The sequence below is a fragment of the Podarcis raffonei genome, chromosome 8 (assembly GCF_027172205.1).
Source record: "Podarcis raffonei isolate rPodRaf1 chromosome 8, rPodRaf1.pri, whole genome shotgun sequence".
Classification (NCBI taxonomy): Eukaryota; Metazoa; Chordata; class Lepidosauria; order Squamata; family Lacertidae; genus Podarcis; species Podarcis raffonei.
Genome location: NC_070609.1, coordinates 20,717,961 through 20,738,478, shown reverse-complemented (window position 1 = coordinate 20,738,478; position 20,518 = coordinate 20,717,961). Strand labels below are relative to the sequence as shown.

The following is a 20,518-nucleotide window of genomic DNA, read 5'->3' as shown; positions in this document are numbered from 1 at the left end:
TCTCCCCTCCAAGAATCCTGGGAACTGTGGTTTATCCAGCACAGAGCTGCAATTCTCAGCACTACAGTCTACAGTTCCCAGAATTCTTGGTGTGTAATGTGTATATTCTTAGAGTCCTATGGCTCTTTTCCTATGTTAGGGAGATAACAATCTGGCTAGTATGATTGCATAGCATTTCAACGATAGTATCTGAAACTCAGCACCTACTTCCCAAGCTACCAGTTTGCAACTATACTTGCTATGGGGGTGGTGTGCCCAGGACAAGATCCTTCCCTATAGGTTACCTAAAGTTTGGATGGGTTTACTATAATTAGTTGTGTCCCATAGGAAGCTGCCTTGTTCTAAAGTCAGACTAAAGCCCATCAAGTTCAATATTATCACCACTGACTGACTGTAGCTCTGTAGTGTTTCAGGCAGGATTCTTTCTCAGCCCTAACCTGGAGAAACCAGGGACTGAACCTGAAAACACTGTAACTCAACTACAGCCCTTCCCACCATTGCCTTTAAGCTATGAGCAGTAGTCTCTTGGTTAGATACCCAGGTTAGGACCAAATGCCAGCTATGGCTGAACCAGCAGGAGAGAGCAAAAGGCAGTTTTGGTATGCTTCACCTGACAATGTATTGACTGTCACCAGAATGACCCAGCCAAACAATTAAAGGAGCAGAGAGATTTGAGAAAATACTGTGGTGGACACCCCTTCTTAAAAAAACAGTGTTAGTGGCTCACGGCTTTCATTTTCATTATTAGCATCATATGTTCTCTCCTGTTGCAGCAGCCCCTTGATATCCTTACTCAGCAGCCCCTCACAAACAATAGTTTGTAAAGAAGGTGCAGGTGCCAACATTATGCCAAACCATGGCTTTACAAACCATGATTAGTGTTATGCCTGAATTTAGCCTTTGACAGACCTAGGGGACCTTCAGCCAGATGCTTTTACACCCCCAAGTGCATGAGGCAATGGGGCTAATACCATCCCCATCTGGTTCCTTTGTGGTCACAGAACAGAGAAAATAAAATTAAGGGGAAGAGGCTGTAGCTCAGTGGTAGAGAATCGGCTCTGCCTGCAGAAGGTCCCAGGTTCAATCCCTGAAATCTTGGAGGAGCCTAGACAATATTCAGTATATTGTCAGCATAGACAATATTGAGCCAAATGATCTGACTCAATATAAGGCAGCACCCTATGTTTCTATGACAGAGAGAGGTAGTACATTCCCTTCCCCGTTTGGTTTCAATGACAGGCAAGTTCAAAGGAATAGCTTAATGGCTCGTTGATTCAGGAAGCCTTGCATTTTTCTGGTGTGTGTAGATTCTCCTCAGAAACCTGGGAATTCTAAGGACTTGTATGTACAATTCAGGCACACAAATTTACCCAGTTCTTCTACTCAACTATAAAGATAAAGAAGCCACTTACTTTCATTGGACATGGACAGGTTTGAACCAAGGCTTGAGGATTCAGGTTTCTGATCACTATCGTCTGTGCTGTTCACTTGCCTGAAAGGATCAATACAGAAGCAGGAGCTGTTGCTTATCTCTGCAGTACAGAAGCACTGGCTCAATTTCAACATCAGGTCAAACTATAGCTTGCTCTCTAAGCACAGTTAAGAAGACAAACCAGAAGGGATGAATCATTGCAAACTGAGTGGGGTGCCCTGCACAAATGGAGCTCCACTTGCACAAGGTGCCTCCACCCAATTTTGGGTAACACTTCTCCTCTGATGGTCCCACATGGCCCATCCCACACCATGCAGGAGGATCTCATACCATCTAGAAAGACTTGAGGGGCGCACGTTCTGGGGGGCAGGAAAGTCCCTCTCCATGTTCTTCATTCTATTTCCAGTTTTCACAATTGAAACCGTTGTTAAGTTAAATACTGTATTCCTTATCCCAGTTCAAGACAGAGAGCCATGTTTAATGCTGCAGTTCTGTGTGTGCAAATGAACTTCTTCCTCTCCTGTCCCCACAGCCACCCTCCACCCATCCATTTTGTGCTGTGTCTTTTAGACCTTGTTTTTAATCTGTGCTCAGTGCTTAGTAGACATGAGGTGCTTTAGACATGATGATGATGATGATAAATTTTTATTAGCACAATGTACAGCAATGTTTTTATTCCTAAACAAACATTTTTGGGATATTTGGTAGGTTGTGGGCTCTCCTTGCTTGGAGGTTTTTAAGCAGAGGTTGGATGGCCATCTGTCATGGATGCTATAGCTGAGATTCCTGCATTGCAGGGGTTAAACAAAACATACAAAAACCCCACAGAAATCTGACAAGTGCAGTTAAAAAACAAATTCAAGAATTACACACCTTAACAGCTGTTCGCCTGATTCCTGCATCTTGGCTTTTTTCATCTGCAAAGAGAAATATAGTCAGTGATATCAGGTTAGCCATGTCATTAATACAACAATAATACTACAAAGAAAGGGCTGCATGCTGCTGGTATTAAATCAATATATTTATGTTTGCCTAAATATGAAAAATAGTATACGAGTCACAAAGGTTTGGCTCAGACATTACGGGGAACCACGATTAAGAAAACAGCCAAAGTACCCTAGAGCTATTATCAAAAATATCTAGTTTTCATAAATTGGTTTTTCCTATTTTGTAAATATGGTGAGGAGTATGTTAAAAGCGGGATCTCCCATCCAAGTTTAGAGCCACTGGACCCTAACAAAGTGAGGCATATAAGGGTAGTTTTACCCTCTTCTAGTGCCCTTACTGCCATTTTCGCTTGTTGGTTTTCTTACAATTTTTTAGATTCACACCTTCCTTGAGTGTTTTTGCCTGCCTGGAATATGTCTTGAACTGTGATCAGGCCTTTTGCTTGCCAAATGAAGGACAGAGAAAGGCGTGAGGGTGTGTTAAAACTTGCCTATTGTCTGAGGTAAATTTTACATTGCTCCAGCCGCTTTTGCCTCTGGCATGTGGCCCCCATAAAGGAATGTGGCCCTCAATCTGAAAACAGTTCCCCACCCATGCCATTAATTATAGCTTGCCAATTCAGACTTCACGTTAGGGACCATGCTCAGGGGAATCATCCAAAGAGAGCCTGTATCGTCTGCTTCTACCTTTCGCCTCTCTCTAGGGAAGTGAAAATGAAAGACCAGCCTCACATCTGGAAAGATCTGCCAATGCTTTGCCATTAAGCCTTGAGCTCTAACAAGCGCAGATAAGAAATTTTAATTTTCCTGCAAACCCTGGCATGTGACACACGTCTACAGCACTTGTAATAAGATCACTTAGCACGTTTTAATGATAGCCATCTGTGCTGAAATAAACACTGGGAAGCAACATTAAATTATCTAGTCTGGGTTACTATGTCAATAAGAGGATACAATCTAACCTTTAATGTAGAGCACTTACATAAATGTTGCGCACAGCGCAGCCTAGAGGAGCAAGCGGAGACTTTATTTTCTTCCACTGTTCAGCCAAAACAGAACTAGCCACTTGGAGAAGCTGATTTTAGTATTAAAAGTTCCTTCCTCAAATGAACTTCACTTGGTCAAGGGCCACAGCACAGTGGGAGAGGAGCTGCCTTGTACGCAGAAGGTCCTAGGTCCAGTCTCCAGTTGGGGGAATTCAGGCATGCCCCCTGCCTGAAACTGCTGCCAATCAGTGTAGACAATATGGACCAAAGTTCTGACTTGGTGTAAGGCAGTTTCTTGTGTTGAAACCACTGAAAGCCCAACAGTTTCCATGATTTGCTAACTCCCTACTGCAAATATTCTGAAAGCTGGAACTTTTTCAGTGAAAGTTTATCTTGTTAACCACCCTGCAATATTTGGATGAAGGGGGGTATATTATTATTATTACTATTATTATTCAGGTGGTGGTGGCAGAAAAGCTAACAATATTTTTAGGGGGGGGGACGCATACATTTGGTGGCAAACAGGAGATTCAGTAGTGGCTGAAGAAGTTTGCCAAAAAGTGAAGAATGTCCATACATTAAATGGTGTAAGGAAACATGACAATTTGGTGATCATTTGTTGTTGTTGCTGCTGATGCCGCCGCTGCATTAGATATGCTTTTATATCAGCAATTCACTTTGAGACATTTTTGTTGTAAGTAGCAAATAAATGTAATAAATATTAGTAGTAGTAGTAATAGTACTCATTGAAGGATAGAAGATTTACATGTGAAAGCTCACAGTGTTAAATTGCTTTATTACTTAGTGTTAACATTTATTACTTTATTACTAATTGTTAAATTACTTTGTGACTTTACTGAAAAGAGTTTGATAGCTACCTTTGTACTACATAAACTGCTTTGAGATTTATTTATTTTTGAAAAGCGAGATATAAATACTCTGAACAAATAAATAATATTAATTTCAAGTAATTATAATTTATTGATTTATATCCCACTGTTTTTACAAAAATATTGAGGAAGTGCCATAGCAAAACACTGGACTGGCGTACAAAATGCCCCAAGTCCAATCCCAGGTAAGGTTGGGCAAGAATCTGGCCTGAAACTCTGGAGAGCTGCTGCCAGTCTGTGTTGTCAGTACTGAGCAAGTTGGACCAATGGTCTGACTTGCTATATGGCAGCTTCCTAAGCTCCTCTCCTGCATCCCTTAGCTAGGATTCAGAATGTTTCTCTCATGCACAAAAACCTCCCTCTCAGTTGTTATTAAATTATATGTTTCAGTTGGGAAAGATCCATAGATACATTTTGGGGGGGGAGAATAGTAAAAGTAATTCATCAAAATATTTCATTTTGTTTCCTAACTCTTATTATTGGAAAAAAAACCAATCGAAATGCATGTCCATAAAACAGAAGAAAAGTACTTTGAAAACACTGTGTTTCTGAACATCTGCCAAGAAGAAAACATGATCCCCAGTCCCTATAATAATCTTCAGGTTCCCAAGTTTAATTTACAAAACTCTCTCTTGTTTGGAACCTCGTTGTCTTAGAGATCTGACATGATACACCTTCATAAGAATTAATATTCCTCCTATGGCTCTTGCTAATATTGCCACATTTTGACATCAGCATATGAGTGTTCGCCACAGAAATCTCATCCTTTAATATTTCTATACCTCCATTCTCTTATCTGTGTTCCAAATTAGGGACCTTCAGGAGACAGTATAAAAAAGTGATGGGATGAAGGTCAGATTGGGAAGCTATCTGAAGTTCTTGTATTTTTGTTGTTGTTGTTGACTGCATTGAGACCACAGTTTCACCAAATGCTTTAGGTAGCTGCCTCTTGCATTTCAGTTGTGTAGAAATGCAAAAAGAGCTGTTTTTGAATGAAGAATTGCCCCAAAGCAGTATCTGTGGAACAGAAGGTATACATATAACTGTGATGAATACTTCTTTAGATTTATGAGGCAAACGTTTTTTGCATGCATTTGTATGTCAGAAGTTCCCAAGTCAAATTTCAGCTTCCAATCATCAGCAAATGGTGCACTCTAGATAGATACAGTTGATTTAAAACTTCGTTTTCCCACAGCATCACAGAAAATTGAGATTAAAAATAATGCTGAAATAACTGCTTCTAAAATTTCTTTTCTGGCAAAAATAAATTCATTAAAATATTATCAGTGAACTCTATGGTGTTACAAATATCCTGCCTATTAACCACTGGGTTCAGATATAAAATTCTCTACTTCTTTGTTTTCTATTCCTGCAAGCCAAATAGGACACAGAATCAATGTACCGCACTTCAGAAGACTCACTTATTCATGTCTATAGCTGTTGCAGTTTCTCTTATATACTCACAGGCTGTTCCGCTAAATCTTGTACCTCTTCCATGGATGTCTTTTCAAAATGCTCCAGTGGGCAGAATGTGTGTCTTCCTCTGCTGTCTTCAAAGTCTGGAACAAAAGATGGCTATAGCTTTATGTACTTTTGGAAGTGCTTATCATCTAGGCTATCAGTGACTACACTCATATCTAATGTGACAGTTTTAAAAACAAAACAAAACAGGTGGGCTTGCCCAAAACAAAGAGACACCACATTCACGTAGGGGAAACAGTAAAGATTTACCATTAAGCCCCAAGGTACAATAGATAGGGCAAGATAACAGAGACTTGTGTATGTGTGCACACCGCGGCACGTGGCACATTTCCACAACATTTCCCTTGCAACATAGCCTGCACAACAAAAGACAGCATTTCCAGTACTTCAGAAGAGCCACGTGTGGGGCACTTGCAGAAATACTTCAGGATTACCAGAGTTACATTAAAATGATAAAAGTGCAGGCCATGTTGTTAGTGAACGCTACGATACAATCTAACCTGCTTTAATGTAGAGCACTTACATAACCGTCACACACACACATGCGCAAGCACATATCACCAACGCAAAACCAGGACAAAAGTTATAGTCACAGCTGCACAAACAGGTAAATGCCACTAGTATAGATGGCCTTAAAGGAGGGGGTTAGACAAATTTCTTGTTTATTTTATTTGCCACTTTTTTTTAGTTGCTCTAATTATTTTCCAAAAATAACAACACAAATAACAATATTGTACAATAACAGGAAAAGACAACTATCAACTTAGAAAGCCACCAACAGCTGAAAGTCAAAAGAGTACATTTTGCAATTTTTGTAAACAAACAAACATTCAAAACAGGGCCTTTTCAGTGGTGGTTGCATGACTAGACAATTCTGATGAAATCCATCATGCCTCCTTTCTTGCAATCTTTGGGCATGTTTTAAAACTTTTTTGTCCTGCAAAATATTTAAGGATAAAGCCTTTTTGCCTCTGCAGCGGCTCTTTGATTCTGTTTCCCGTTTATTTATTTTTATGATAATTTTTAACCTGCCTTTCTAAAATGCATGCATAATCCAGGGTAGCCTATAATATGTACTCAGAATTAATTTTTCATTGAAAATTTCACACATTAAAATAAATGGAAAGAAGAGCACCTTGTGCCGATTTATCCAAATGTTCCTTTTAAATAGTGCCTATACAAAATGCTTCCTTGGAAAGATATTATGTTGAAAGGATTACCTAATAAAAAAATTAATAAAAAAGAGATAGCTATCCTACCCTAACCTTGGGCTGAACCCTTCCCAAAGGAATTAAAAAAAATATCAAAGTAGTAACTTCATTCTGAAGGGATGTGAAAAATATTGTATGAACATAATCATATAATCCCAATATGGCCTTTACACACTGGACAGTCTTCGGAGTCCAACAGGGTGATCCTATGGCAAGATCCACTGAGATGAGCAGTTTAGGAAGTAGCAGATCTCCAGCTCAGCCATTGTGAAGTACCCAACCCTGACTTAGCCTAAGATACCCTGGTGTAACTTGCTCATGCCAGCTCAGCTGGGGTTCAGTTGGCTGAGCCAAGACCAGTCTACATCCCCAAAGGGGCATTCCAGGAGTGGGACCAGAGAGGGAGGGAATAGGCTGGATCCTAAACCCATTCAGCTCATTTATATGACCTGGCAAGAAACACCATTTTAAAGGCTCGTTTTCTCTTAGGCAGAGCAGCAGCAGCTGAACAGGGTTTGGATCTGGTGTAACTTTACGCCGACTTAATTTACAACGGCTGGCTTTACATCAGCTTCTTGTGCTTAGGATTGCTCCCTATGTAAATCCTTCTTCAAAGGACATACCAGGCTTTGGGGCAGCCCAATACCTGATGCCCATGTCTCCGTTCAACGTCAAACAGCACATACATACCCAAAATCAGAAGGGCTCCCCTCTCCAGATTATAACCACAGCACACAGACTGAAATGTGTTTTACACAACATTAGGCACGGCTGTTAGCTTTATGAAAATATAATAATAAACATGTCATTTGTAGTTTTGTGGTTTTCAAATTTGTTATATTATATGAAATAAATTAAAAAATTGTCCAGTAGCACCTTAGAGACCAACTAAGTTTGTTCTGGGTATGCATGCACACGAAAGCTTATACCCAAAACAAACTTAGTTGGTCTCTAAGGTGCTACGGGACCATTTTTTAATTTTTAAATTTATTTTGACTGTGTCAGACCAACACAGCTACCTACCTGAACTTATATTATATCGTTTTCATTGTTCTATAATTATTAAAGACTCTCTTGATAGGATTTTGGCCTGAAAGGCAGCATAAAATAATACTTGTCTTAAAAAATGCACAGGTTGCATATACTTCAGTATAAAACGGACAGGAAAAAGTATTCTCTCTAGCCACAAATGATAAACAGAAACAAGGTAAAGATGAATCAAAATTGCTGAACTAGTTCAATATAGTTTTATATAGTTATCTATTTATGCAAAATATTACTACACTGCTCTTCTTCAAAAAATGAAAAATATGCTACATAATCTGAAAATGACAATAAAGAGTCACAACAACATTAAGATAAGCCAGCAGATCACTTTGTCATAAGCAGATCTAAAATGTTTAAAATTCCTTGAAGAATAAAAATATTTTTGCCTGGGGGGGAAATGATGATCATGCAGACAACCTCCCTGGGGCATTCCACAGTTTATACATAATTCCCCCCCCCCAGTGTGTATATTTGTTATGGTGCTGTGCCTCACACCAATTCTCTAGATGTCATACGACAAATTCATGACAACAAGATTAAAAGATCACATAAGGATACAGTCAAAAGTAAATTCCAAAGCCAGTACAAACGAATAAAACCAATACCAACCACAATCACATTATTTAACTCAGAAGGAGAGGGAAAAAAATCAACCAATTTCCATTACTAGAAGACTAATAATATTTGTGGTGCCACCACAGAAAAGGTCCTCAGTCAAATGGCTATATGCTTGATGGGAAGGCACAGAGAGAATGGCTCTGGCAGATGGCTAACAACAATTTCTTAAAATAAACAGCCAGAAGATAACATAAAACCCAACAGCAACTAAAAACTGCATTTGGCACTGAAGCTCTCCATGGAAAGGTTAAAATTTAACAGCAAATGATTCTGCTAAATGTTCATGTTACTACCTTTTTGCTCTCTGCTCTCTGTCTTTCTGCGGCTGCACGAGGATTTGTAAGATGGTTTATCGCCAATATGCGCCTGCACTAGGATTTGTAAGATTGTTTATCAACAACAATGTCCAGTGTGCATTAGCATTTGTAAGATAGTTTATCAACAATTGGCTTTCAAAGGTTAACTCTTCCGTGGAGAATTTCATGCATTTATTTTACAAAACGTTTGCATATATATTATACGGAAAACATTTTTGCAACTTTGGCCTTTAATCTTTCTAAACTTCCTAAAGCAGACTTAGCTGTGCAATCCTGTATCTGTCTACTTACTGCTAGGGAATTGTGTATCTGATTGCAGCTTTACTTATGTGATGAAGAAACTAATTCAATCTATGAAGAAAAGATCTTGACCACACACACAAATTTACTTAGAATTAGGTATGTCATATACTGAAACTGTAAATTCCAAAATGTTATTTATTCATGTGTTGTTTTCTGTATTATAATAGAAATGCAATCCTTTTTGCATTTATGTTCTTTTGTTTCTCATATTACAACGGTTAATTTACCAAAAAATAAAGCTCCTAGGTGAGAAAATTTTAGGAGCCAGGAGAAAATCTGTCAGTGCCAGCCTCCAACAGTGTTGGCTATATTTTCTTAGGTTCCAGCATCACATTTTAACCTTCTCCAGCACTATTAATGAGGAACAAGTTAAATAAGCTTTAGCTTTCTAAATGTTATGCATTACCACCAAAAAGTAAATATTTCTGAAGATTTTAATTCAGAACTGCAACACAAATGGCCTAATAGCTCCAAACAAAAAAATCAATTCTAGGCAAGAAAAATCTGCTTTGCAGTTTAATGCCTTTCTTCCTCACGAATTCCCCAAGAGAGACCCTTTTGCATAGAAAACTAAAAACAGTCCAGAAAAGCAAAGAGCACATTTATTCTAAGAAATACTGAAATCCACAGTACATAATTCAATGCAAAAATTACTGCAGTGTGATTTCAAGTCACATTTCCTCCAAGCAGTATAAAGTTATGTCTGGGCTGCAAACTGCAATAATTTCCTCCCCATTTTTTAAAGGGGGCTCACATAACTAAATGCTCCTTTTTAAAAATCATATATGCTAAGGAGAAGGCTAGGCTAGGACCTTCTCCCTGCCAGCCTGGTTTTCTACATGGAAAGCATTTTTTAAATTATTTGAACCCTTGCAATCTGAAGTGGCACAGTCCACATACAGACTTACAATCTCAGTGGCCAAATTTAGAAAATCCTTCTCAGGATAATAAACCATGGCTTAATAAACTCCTCTCTCCAGTACATGATAAATATTGATCCGTATAGATTTATGAACTTTTTTATTTCCCCGCTCAGGAGTTACCTTAGTCAGTCTATTTCACCACATATGCCACAACCCTTTTCAAAGAAACCAGTAAGGAATACTGAGAATAAATGTGGGTGTCCCCCTTCCCCCAGTTATAGGAAACATTTTACACTAAAGGTACTAACAAGCTTGATACAAATTTGATATCTTACTTTGGAATAAGGGAATCCCTTTTAATTAACCCAACAAATGATACATATTTTGACAGTAAACATTATCAAAACCTGTTCATCTATTTATTTTAGATCTCACTAGTTTCCCCACATATTTTAATCTTAGGCCCCCAAAACAAAACATAAGTCAACATTGATGGGGTTACACCTCCCAAAATTAGCCATTTGATAAAAATATTTTAATGTAGCAGTATGATAGCTTGGTAACACATTTTCTTTGAAATTTGGACTAATCATGGTGTGTATAATCTTATTCGAAATCCATTATTCCAAATCTTTACCAAATAAAACAGATAGTAAGTCTTTCCTTCTTAAAGGTACATTGTGTTCAAATCTAACAGCAATGAATAAGTATGCCCAAGCCCCAAAACCCATGTTTAGACATTACCAGATTTTAATTTAATACCCACTTCATCCTTAGATGAAACAAAAACAGAATCATGTTGGTGCTCTGAAAACAAATCTTGATGATGCAAAACTACGGTAAGTGATTAGAAATATTGCTTTCAATATTTTTACTCTACCCAACTCTACAGTTGCACCCGTAAAACACAAATCATTTCATACAAACTACAAGGTAAATGCCTGTAATCTGAGAAACATTAATACCAGCATCATTTGCACTCAAATCCTCACTGCATGTTTTAACTGCACTCCAGCCTATAAAAAGGCTAAATGTGAACGTATGTTTTATTTGCAATTTTTGAAAAAGGCTAACATAATGTACTCCTGGAACAATGCAAAAAAGGGGGGGCTACCTTATAAAATTAAAGAAATTAGTAAGGAGATGTTGTAAGGGCAAAACTAAAACATTTAATGCTTCAAGGCAGATCAAAACACTAAAAATAATCCCAGGGAGAATAAAGAAACAACAGCATTGTCACTGGGCATTTATGTGCAAGTAGGCACTTCTGCAGAAGAGTTTTTATACCTTATAAATCCAAACAAACTATGATGAAATTATTAAGAGCAGTTCTCCACAGGTGTGTGTATTCTAGTATTGTAGAGGGATTTGGTTCCGGCTACAGAATTCATCGTAGCCCAAGAATCTCAGCTTTGCATTTGCAGAAAGTGCCACATTTCTAGAATTTATGACTGCAATTTCCAGAGGGGTTAGCCACCTTATCTGACACAGCAAAAACAGCAAAAAGTATTGCGGCATCTAACACATTTATTATGTCATAAGCTTTCGTAGATTAGAGTGCATCAAATGAAACTTTATAGCTGAAATAACGGGCCTGAAAGAGTCCAGGCCAGCAGTCTCCAACCTGGCTCTCTCCAATGTTTTGGACTACAATTCCCACCATCTCTGCCAACTGGTTATGCTGGCTGGAACAGACAGAGGTTGTAGTCCCCAATATCTGGAGCTCACTAGTTGGGGAAGCTGATATAGGCAATACAAAGTATGGGGGGGTTGATTAACAGGATTTCCGGAGGCCGGGGGGTGGAGTCCAGTCCCTTGCATAGCTTCTTAAACATCACCAGGACTATAAACAGATAAAAGCATACAAACCACACACATTTAGTTCATTTGCATATTCCATGCAGCAGACAGAAATCCCATTTCCCTGATGCAGTATTTGGGTTATTTTTTGTTTTCTTGTACAGCCCCCACAGCCCTCACCCCACTAGATTTATCTGTCAAGAGAAAAGAGTTTTAAACTGAGAACCGCGAATAAGAACAATAATCTCCCTTTGATCCAAATAGTAATTTTGATACCACAGCTTCCTGGCGTGGTCAGTTCCATCCCACAGAAACCCAGAAAAATCAAAGAATCCAAAGGCCTCGTTCTCTAGATTTGCCACTTTTCAACAACTTTCTCTCCTTAAATGGCAGCTTTAATGAAGCATGTGCCACCGTTTTCCAAACCCAATAACAATGTTGTATAAATTTCCCTTGCTACAAAGTGTCGTTTCCTATTGCTTAGCAACGTTTAATGCCCATGCCAATTGTTTTCTTAGATCTTCAAATTACTTAAATGCTAAACCCTCACAGCATCTACAAGCGGATGCATGTGAAACTGTGCAGAGCAAAAAAGCAAGCTTCATTAACCAACCTCTGGTTGAACGAGCTTCACCAGAAGCTGTACAGAAAGAACGCGACAAATTACAAACGCATTATCGACTGCATTTCGCTTCATTTCATTTAACTGTCTTGAGACTCATTGAATCAAAAGGTGGTTATCAAACAAAAGATGCAATTTTCTGTGCTTCTAGAGAAAGATACCATGACTCAACACTTATGCTTCTTATTATTGCCATTAATAAACATTCAAAGATGAGACCAACCTCACATTCTGTGTCAATCTGTGCTAAAATCAGTTAAGTGAAGATGATATAACTATTTGTCATAATCCATGGTCCGTTTATTAAGGAAAACAGAAGTGGGTATTTTAAATTAATTTGAAGAATTAACAGTCTATCAATTTTATTAAAAAGCCTTTATGGTTCAAAGTTCTTTTTTTAAAAAAGGAATGAGGTTTGCCTTTTGCTTTTGAAAATAATCAAAGACATGCATGTCTTCTCAATATATCAAGGACAGTGACTACTTTGAGTATCTGTCTCTTCTTCCCTTAGGCTTCAACGATTTCTTTTAGAAATGACATCGAGCAGATCCCTCCATCTGTAATAGAACTGACTGTCATACGAGTGTGCTTAGCACTGTAATCTAAGACGGGATAATGTTCCTTTTAAAGAAATGAAAAAGACAAAAACATTAACAAACTAGATAATAAAATATATAACATTTGTCTATGTTTTTGAATATAAATCACACTGGTTCTGTTTCCAACACTGTTTGTTTCGTTTACTTCCAAGACTCTGATAGTGTTTTTTGGTTCCAATACCTAATAAACATACGGAATACTACAATTCAAAGAGCATTGGGTTTTTGCCTTAGAAATCCCTTCCAAAATTTCCTATTACAGTATACATTGTTTTAAAAATTAACGTTCTGTGCCATATACGTCTTCCCCAGTCTTCTTATATAGGAGTTGTTGTGGTTTCCCTTCCCCTAGTTTCTGACTGCTAAAGATGCTTCTTACTTGTTTAGCGTGACCACAATTTAGTACCATTGTACACAGTTTAGTACAATTTCAGGTGCACGGATGTATGTGCAAATTGCTGAGTGTTTAGACTTCTTTTTCCAGACAGGCTTTCATATCCTGTAAAGCAGGAGTCTATGGCTATTCAGATATTGCTGCACTTCAACTCCCATCATCCCTGACTGTTGGCTATGCTGCCTGGGGCTGACAGAAGTTGGAACACAACAGCATCTAGAGAGGCAGAGGTTAACCAGTGGAAAGTAGAGGGCAAGAGCCACAACTCAGTTCTAGACCATCTGCCTTGCATGCCATATTAAATCCTTGGCATTGCATGTAGGGCTGAGAGAGATCTTTCCCTGTTTAAAATGTTGGAAAGCCACTGCCAGTCCATGCAGTAGGCAATGCTAATCTAGATAGACCAATGGTAAGACTCAATATAAGGAAATTTCCTGTGTTCCTAAGTATACTAACAGGAAATTCTCCAAGCATGAATCCTTATACAGTGCTACCTCGGGTTATAGATGCTTCGGGTTACAGACTCCACTAACCCAGAAATAGTACCTCGGGTTAAGAACTTTACCTCAGGATGAAAACAGAAATTGCACAGCGGTGGCGTGGTGGCAGCGGGAGGCCCCATTAGCTAAAGTGGTACCTCAGGTTAATAACAGATTCAGGTTAAGAATGGACCTCCAGAACGAATTAAGTTCTTAACCCGAGGTACCACTGTATTGCCAAAGTGGTGCCACCAATGCATAAGAGGGAGGTGTCAGTAGGTTTTGGGGAAACTTATTTTTTTAATGCTCTTAGCATGCGGTTATTGCAAGGTAAATTAATACAGCAATCAAGAAGGAGCCATCCACAATGAGTAATATTTAAGCAGAGTATGTACTTGGGAATAATCCTGTGTGTCAGAATTGAGGCATTATGAATAGATAAGGGCACCCCCATTTTGTTTGTGAAATGCCAGAGGGTATGCATTCATGGCTGCAGTCTGCTCAAGCAACTGGCTGGTATGAAAAAGAGATTTCAAAAACAATCCAGCTTCTATGGTGTACTATAGTAAAGTTTAAGATGTTAAAAAACACCCCCTCGCTGACTAAGAAACAAAACTGATGCCTTTTAAAGAAAAGAGTCTACTTGTAAGACTGGAAATGACAAAAGCATAACATAAAAAGGGGGGAGGGGGAGTTAGGTAAAAACTAGGGCTGACCAAAACAATCGCCAGTAAGAAATTCACTGTTCTATTCCATCTGCAGCAGCAAAAAAATGGTTTGCAAGGAAAACAAAGAAAAGAAAAACACCACCATTCTAATCACCCCTTTACTATTTATTGAACAGGATTTATATACCACTTAATCATCAGAAGTGATTTACATAAAATTGGTTTACACAAAAACCTCTTTTACATATAACCCTGAATACTTTGGCGAATTTATGTATTTATGTATGTTTGCATTTGTTTATTATTAATAAATTTTGTGTAGTGCCCTTCATCTGAAGATCACAGGGCGGTTCACAACAAAAAATAAAAAATGAGAACACAAAACTAATTAGCAGCCAGTGCAGTTGGGCCAGGATCAGTGTAATATGCTTAAATCACCTTGCCCTGGTTAGCAACCTGGCCACCAAATTCGGCAACAGCTGAAGTTTTTGAATCATCTTCAGACAGTTATTCCCTATGTATACCAGAGCATAGATGACAGAAGTTAGGCTATCCCTGTGTGGCTGAACCACCAACTAAAGCTGATGTAAGGCACTCAAGTGACAGCAAAGGATTCAGAAGTACCCCCAAACTACATATCCGCTCCTTCAGAGGGAGTGCAACACCATCAAGAGCAGCCCACCTCCCATCCAACCATTCTAGGGAAGCACCCACTAACAGTGTCTGGATTGAGCTTCAGTTTGTTGGCTCTCATCCAGTCCATTACCAGGGCAAAACAATGGTCCAGCACAGCTACACCTGCCGATGTAAAAGAGAAGTAGAACTGTGTGTCATCAGCAAATTGCTGACAACATACTCCAAAACTCTGGGTAACCCCATTCAGTAGTTTCATGTAGATGTTAAAACAGCATAGGGGATAAAATCAAACCCCAGATTGAAGGCTCCACAAGGCTAAAGAGCACTCCTCAAGCATCACCCTCTGGAAACAACCATCCAAGCACATCTGAGGGCTGGCTGAAAGGACAACCACAACTCCTCAGGTTGGAAGAAGGCTGGCACACAGCACAGTTGCTAACTGTCTGCATGCCGTGCGCCCCACCTGCACACAATACCTCCCCTTGCACAGAACCACATCAATTGGGGTCATCCCTGCTCTCCCCAGCTCCTCTCTTCCCAGGCACATCTTAGGTCCCTTAATTTTAAAAAACAACAAAACCCCCCAATTTAAAAACACACATGTTAAAAAGCAGTTTAAAACAATTAAGGCAACAGTAACAGCAACAGAACCCCTGCCCTGCCTTCCTGGGCCAGGTGGAAAAGGCATGCAAGCCAGGAAGGATGTTCCCCAGAACTTGCAACCAAGGTGGTCTCTTGCACCCATGGAATGAACTGGAGCCAACCTTTGAAAAACCACATGGTAGAGTCGTCCCCAGTCTACGCCACTTAAGATGCTTGCCCCATTTAAAATAAAAAATCCCTGCATTCAGAAAAGAAGCCTCTTTCTCAAATGTGTAGAAAACTGACACACTGGGGCGAATAGTACCATTCTCAAATAAAGCTAAAACAGAACGGCAGTATGTCTATTTTGATTTAGGACAATGTGATAGGGACTTGTGCCTGTCTCCACTCCTGCATCACTGCAACAGGTAAATTTACTTACATTCCAAAAAGTAAGCATATGTCAGTACTAAAACATATTTTTGATTCCTAGTGCCCTCCTCTTACTGTCAGAGTCCAGCCAAATTTACAGAGCATGTTCAGGGAATCTTCCTTTCCCTTCCCCGGGCAGGGACTCTCTTCTCCTCAACTGCAGAAAAGCAGCTTGTCTTAGCACAACCTTCACATGCCAGGTGGTCTTTGCAGACTCACTTCTGGGTCAGCTGTCCTGAATAGCCACTCCATCATGTCCATGAATTAGGCACTCAGGAATTCTGCATCAACTTCCGTTTTCTCCTCCCCAAAGAGCCATTTAAGGTCCCAGCCACCACAGCTGTAGTATATTTAGTATATGGCTTATCCTGCTTCCATTGAAACCCCACCCCTATCACTCATCCCTCGTCTTTCTGACATGTATTACTGAACAATGCCAATCTGGGAAACACCATGATGGAGAGGCAGCTGGATTCTGCAATGAAAAATGCGATTGATTAGGAGTGGGGTGCTATATGAGTGCCACTGGCATTTAGGTAAGTGACCTTTTTTTAATAGCATCATTATCATCCCTGAACCCTTTGGCTGGATAGATGAGAAATAACAAAATTCAAGTAAGCATTCTCTTTATTAGCCTTCTTTGATGTTTAAACAGCCAGATTTTAACTGTTTGTTCATGATTTGTATTTTAACATTTTGCATTTTATTGATTTTTATAGACCTGCATCATTTTATTGCTTTTTAACTGGGTTTTAAAAATTGATTTGCAGGTGTCTTTTTATTGGGAGCAGCCTCAAGTACACTTTGGCGTAGAAAAGTGGGAGAAGAGTTATTCAAATAACAAATGAATGAAAAGCACTTCAAAAACAGTATGAGAAGCACTGTATAAATTCGGAGATGGTGAGAATATAAAACTATTTAAAATACATCCAATGAAAATTCATGTATCTCTTAATTGCCCCTGTTTAGAAGCACAGCTACCCCAGGAGACCTTCACTATTATAATGTTTTGTTTTCCCATTTAGTATTTATTTCCTTCTTTCTAATACTCCTAGCTTGTCTTTCAATAAATACATTCATGCAATAGTTAACAAATAAATTAAAAATACATGTATAAAATAAAGGTAATCAAAATCATAGAAAAAATTAATTAGTACTCATTTTACAACTCTGAAGCAACCCAAGAAGAGGCCATACTCCTTGTTCCTTCACATCTCTGTGAGATTTGCCCATTGTACCTTTTAAGCCAAATGAATAGAGCTGCAGGTTTTTCTAGCTGGGGGGGGGGGGAGTATGGTATTTGGGTTTATTTTAACGGTGCCAATACTTGAACACCCCAGAGGTGCAACAGTAGAGTAATGGGAGTGTGCAAAAAAAAAATGTTAAAGGAGAGACAATGAAAAGAAAAAGATGTTCCAGGTAACATCCACATACAAAACGCAGAAAACAACAAAACAATGAGAAAGAGAATATACGGTATATCACTTTGTGAAGACTGCCGAAGAGGAAGACAGGGGGAAAGTCAAGACTGTTTTAAAAAAGAAAACCTAAACAGAACTCCAACACAGGTTGAGGAGGTGGGAATAGAACGACAAAATGAGACGAAACTCTGAAATGCTTCTCCATAGTGGCATTTCTACTGCAAAAGACTGCAGGCTGACTCCAATATTATGTGGTATTCGTTTTCATGTTTTATAAATTCAGAAACAAAGCACATATATAGAGAGGTTATTTGCTTCCATTCAGAGTCTTGAAACAATGGCTTTTCATTAATTCAAACACAGACAGAATACAGCATTTGGTTCAGTCTGCAGAAAAAACGGATTAAATGAGAACAGATCACCGAAAAATTGGCTGGTGTGGACACACCTCTGGGGAAAAGCAGGGATTTCTGAAGTTGCTTTCTCACTCTTATGCAACCACCTTAGATAATAAATACAATCAATTACTAAAGTAACAAAGAGTAATATCTGTTAAACAACTTGTAGCCTGATCTTAACCATGTTTACTCCGAAATAAATCCTGTTAGCATGCTTAACAATGAAGCTTGAGATTTATTTTTTTCTGGTCTTATAATTACATCATATGACCTAATTTTCCTGGAGGCGTCACAAACAAATTTTCAACAGCACTGCCTGTTGCTTTTCCGAAAAAACCTTCATGTTTGGAACAAATCTAATACCCTTTAAAGCACAGTGTACTTTATTTTATTTTGTAACAATACTCAATATGAAATCTTTTTTTAAAAATTTAAATAATTCTGGCATCCTGGCCATAAGCACAACTTCAAAGTGCTATAATTTATTTAAGATGAGCTTGCATTACAGAGCTGACTGCCTATGTTGCAGTTTTGAAAAATATTGTGAAGCCAGAATGAAGGAACCACAATTTTTTAAAAAAATGTATTAAGCAATAAATTGTTAAAATTACTATCACTAATCTAGCTATTATTCAACATACAGTATCTTACATTTCCTATCACTGGGAAAGAGCCCCCCCCAAAAAAACACCCACTACTGGTTCCACATTCCCAAGGTAGCCCTGGATTTGAAAGCCAGAATACTGTAGTGGCTAAGAGTTTTGGAGTACTTGGAAGAACAGGGTTGAAATCTCCATCTAGCCATGAAGCTCTGTATCTTGCTGTGGGCCAGTTACTGTCTCTCGGCTGAACATAATGCAAACAGTGTTTCTGTGAGAATGAAATTGGAATTGGGGAACCACATACGCCACTTTGAGTTCCTTAGGGGAAAGGTGAGAAATAAATGTAGTATCTGAAAGACTGCTTGATTCCTTGTGCTGCTACAACCTTGATCACTGACAACTTCTGATTGGGCACTTTTGGGAATCTTCCATGCCCCTGAGGTTTGGGCAGTCTTTCTCAGGAACTAACCCTTTAGTGAGGCAGGCCCTGCCTTGTGGAACTCATTGCCAACAGAAGCTCAGCAGGAGTCATCCCTGCTTTCTTTTAGGCATATTTTAAAAACTTTGCTTTCAGACATGCCTTTGGAATAACTTCTAATGCAATCAACTTTTACTGAGGTGTTATGTTTTTTAACTACTTTAAATGGCTCAGGACCGCGATACTTCAAGGACCGCCTCTCTCCATATGAACCTATCCAGACCCCAAGATCATCTTCTGAGGCCCTTCTTTGTGTGCCTCCTCCACAAGAGGTTCAAAGGGTGGCAACAGAAGAATGGGCCTTTTCTGCAGTGAAAGGAATGTTCTGCACTTGCAGAATGCTCTTCCCAGAGAGGTTCAACAGGTGCCTTCATTATACACTTTTAGGCACCAGGTGAAAACATTCCTCTTTAACCAGGCCTTTGGCTGATTGACAGCTAATGCCCTTTTAAAATGTGTTGTGGAAGGGGAGATTATTGGGTTGCCTCTGTTTTTGTTTTTATTATGTGTTTTGTGGGTTTTTTATGGTGTACTTTTATGTTGTGTACCACACTGAGATCTCCAGTTATAGGGCGGTATACAAATTAAATAAATAATCATGATCTGATGGAGTCAGAAATCCAAATTCTGAAGCAGAATGCATTGTTTTTCATGCATAATCTAGCAGCAGAGGGCACAGACGCAACTGGGAATTCAGATGCCATGCAAATGATTGGGCACCCCAAAACCTCCAATAAAAAAATCAGCATTTTGTGATTTATTACATTCTTATAGATAGAGCCTCTATGTCCAACCCGTCGATCCTTATCGATCAGTCGATCACAGGGTTGATCTGGGTCGATCGCTGGCCCAAGGCAGCTGTAACACAGCACGCTCCTCAATAGCCATAAAGACAACGGCTTTGGGGCATGAAGGAGCCGGGTTTCTGATGAGGGAAGGCAGGATCAGGACCAGCAACAGCATCGCCTGCGCAGGGGTGGAGGGAGGCAGGGGGAGAAGGCAGGATCGGCATCGCCCGCCCACCCTGCACCACCCATCCCTGCTCCCTCTGGGGAAGCAGCCAGCAACAGCCCACCCACCCTGCTCCCATTCTTGCCCCTTTGGGAGAAGCAGCCAGCAGCGTGCGCCCACCCATCCCTGGGTGGTAGATCACTGCCAGTTTTTATGTTGGATCGTTGGACATGCCTGTTATAAAAGGTAAAGGTACTCCTGCCCGTACGGGCCAGTCTTGACAGACTCTGGGGTTGTGCGCCCATCTCACTCAAGAGGCCGGGGGCCAGCGCTGTCCGGAGACACTTCCGGGTCACGTGG

General features: G+C 39.5%; 1 protein-coding gene across 4 annotated transcripts in view; it reads right to left on the bottom strand.

Moving 5' to 3' along the window:
- EYA3 (EYA transcriptional coactivator and phosphatase 3) overlaps positions 1-20,518 on the bottom strand; it is a 50,385-nt gene that overhangs the window by 24,248 nt on the left and 5,619 nt on the right. For all 4 annotated transcript variants that reach the window (XM_053398443.1, XM_053398442.1, XM_053398445.1 and 1 more), the window contains 3 exons: positions 5,720-5,814; positions 2,306-2,349; positions 1,413-1,492 (listed from right to left, as the gene is read on the bottom strand). In XM_053398443.1, the coding sequence (XP_053254418.1) occupies positions 1,413-1,492; positions 2,306-2,349; positions 5,720-5,752 (157 nt within the window). In that variant the 5' untranslated portion in view covers positions 5,753-5,814. The remainder of the gene's footprint in view (positions 1-1,412; positions 1,493-2,305; positions 2,350-5,719; positions 5,815-20,518) is intronic.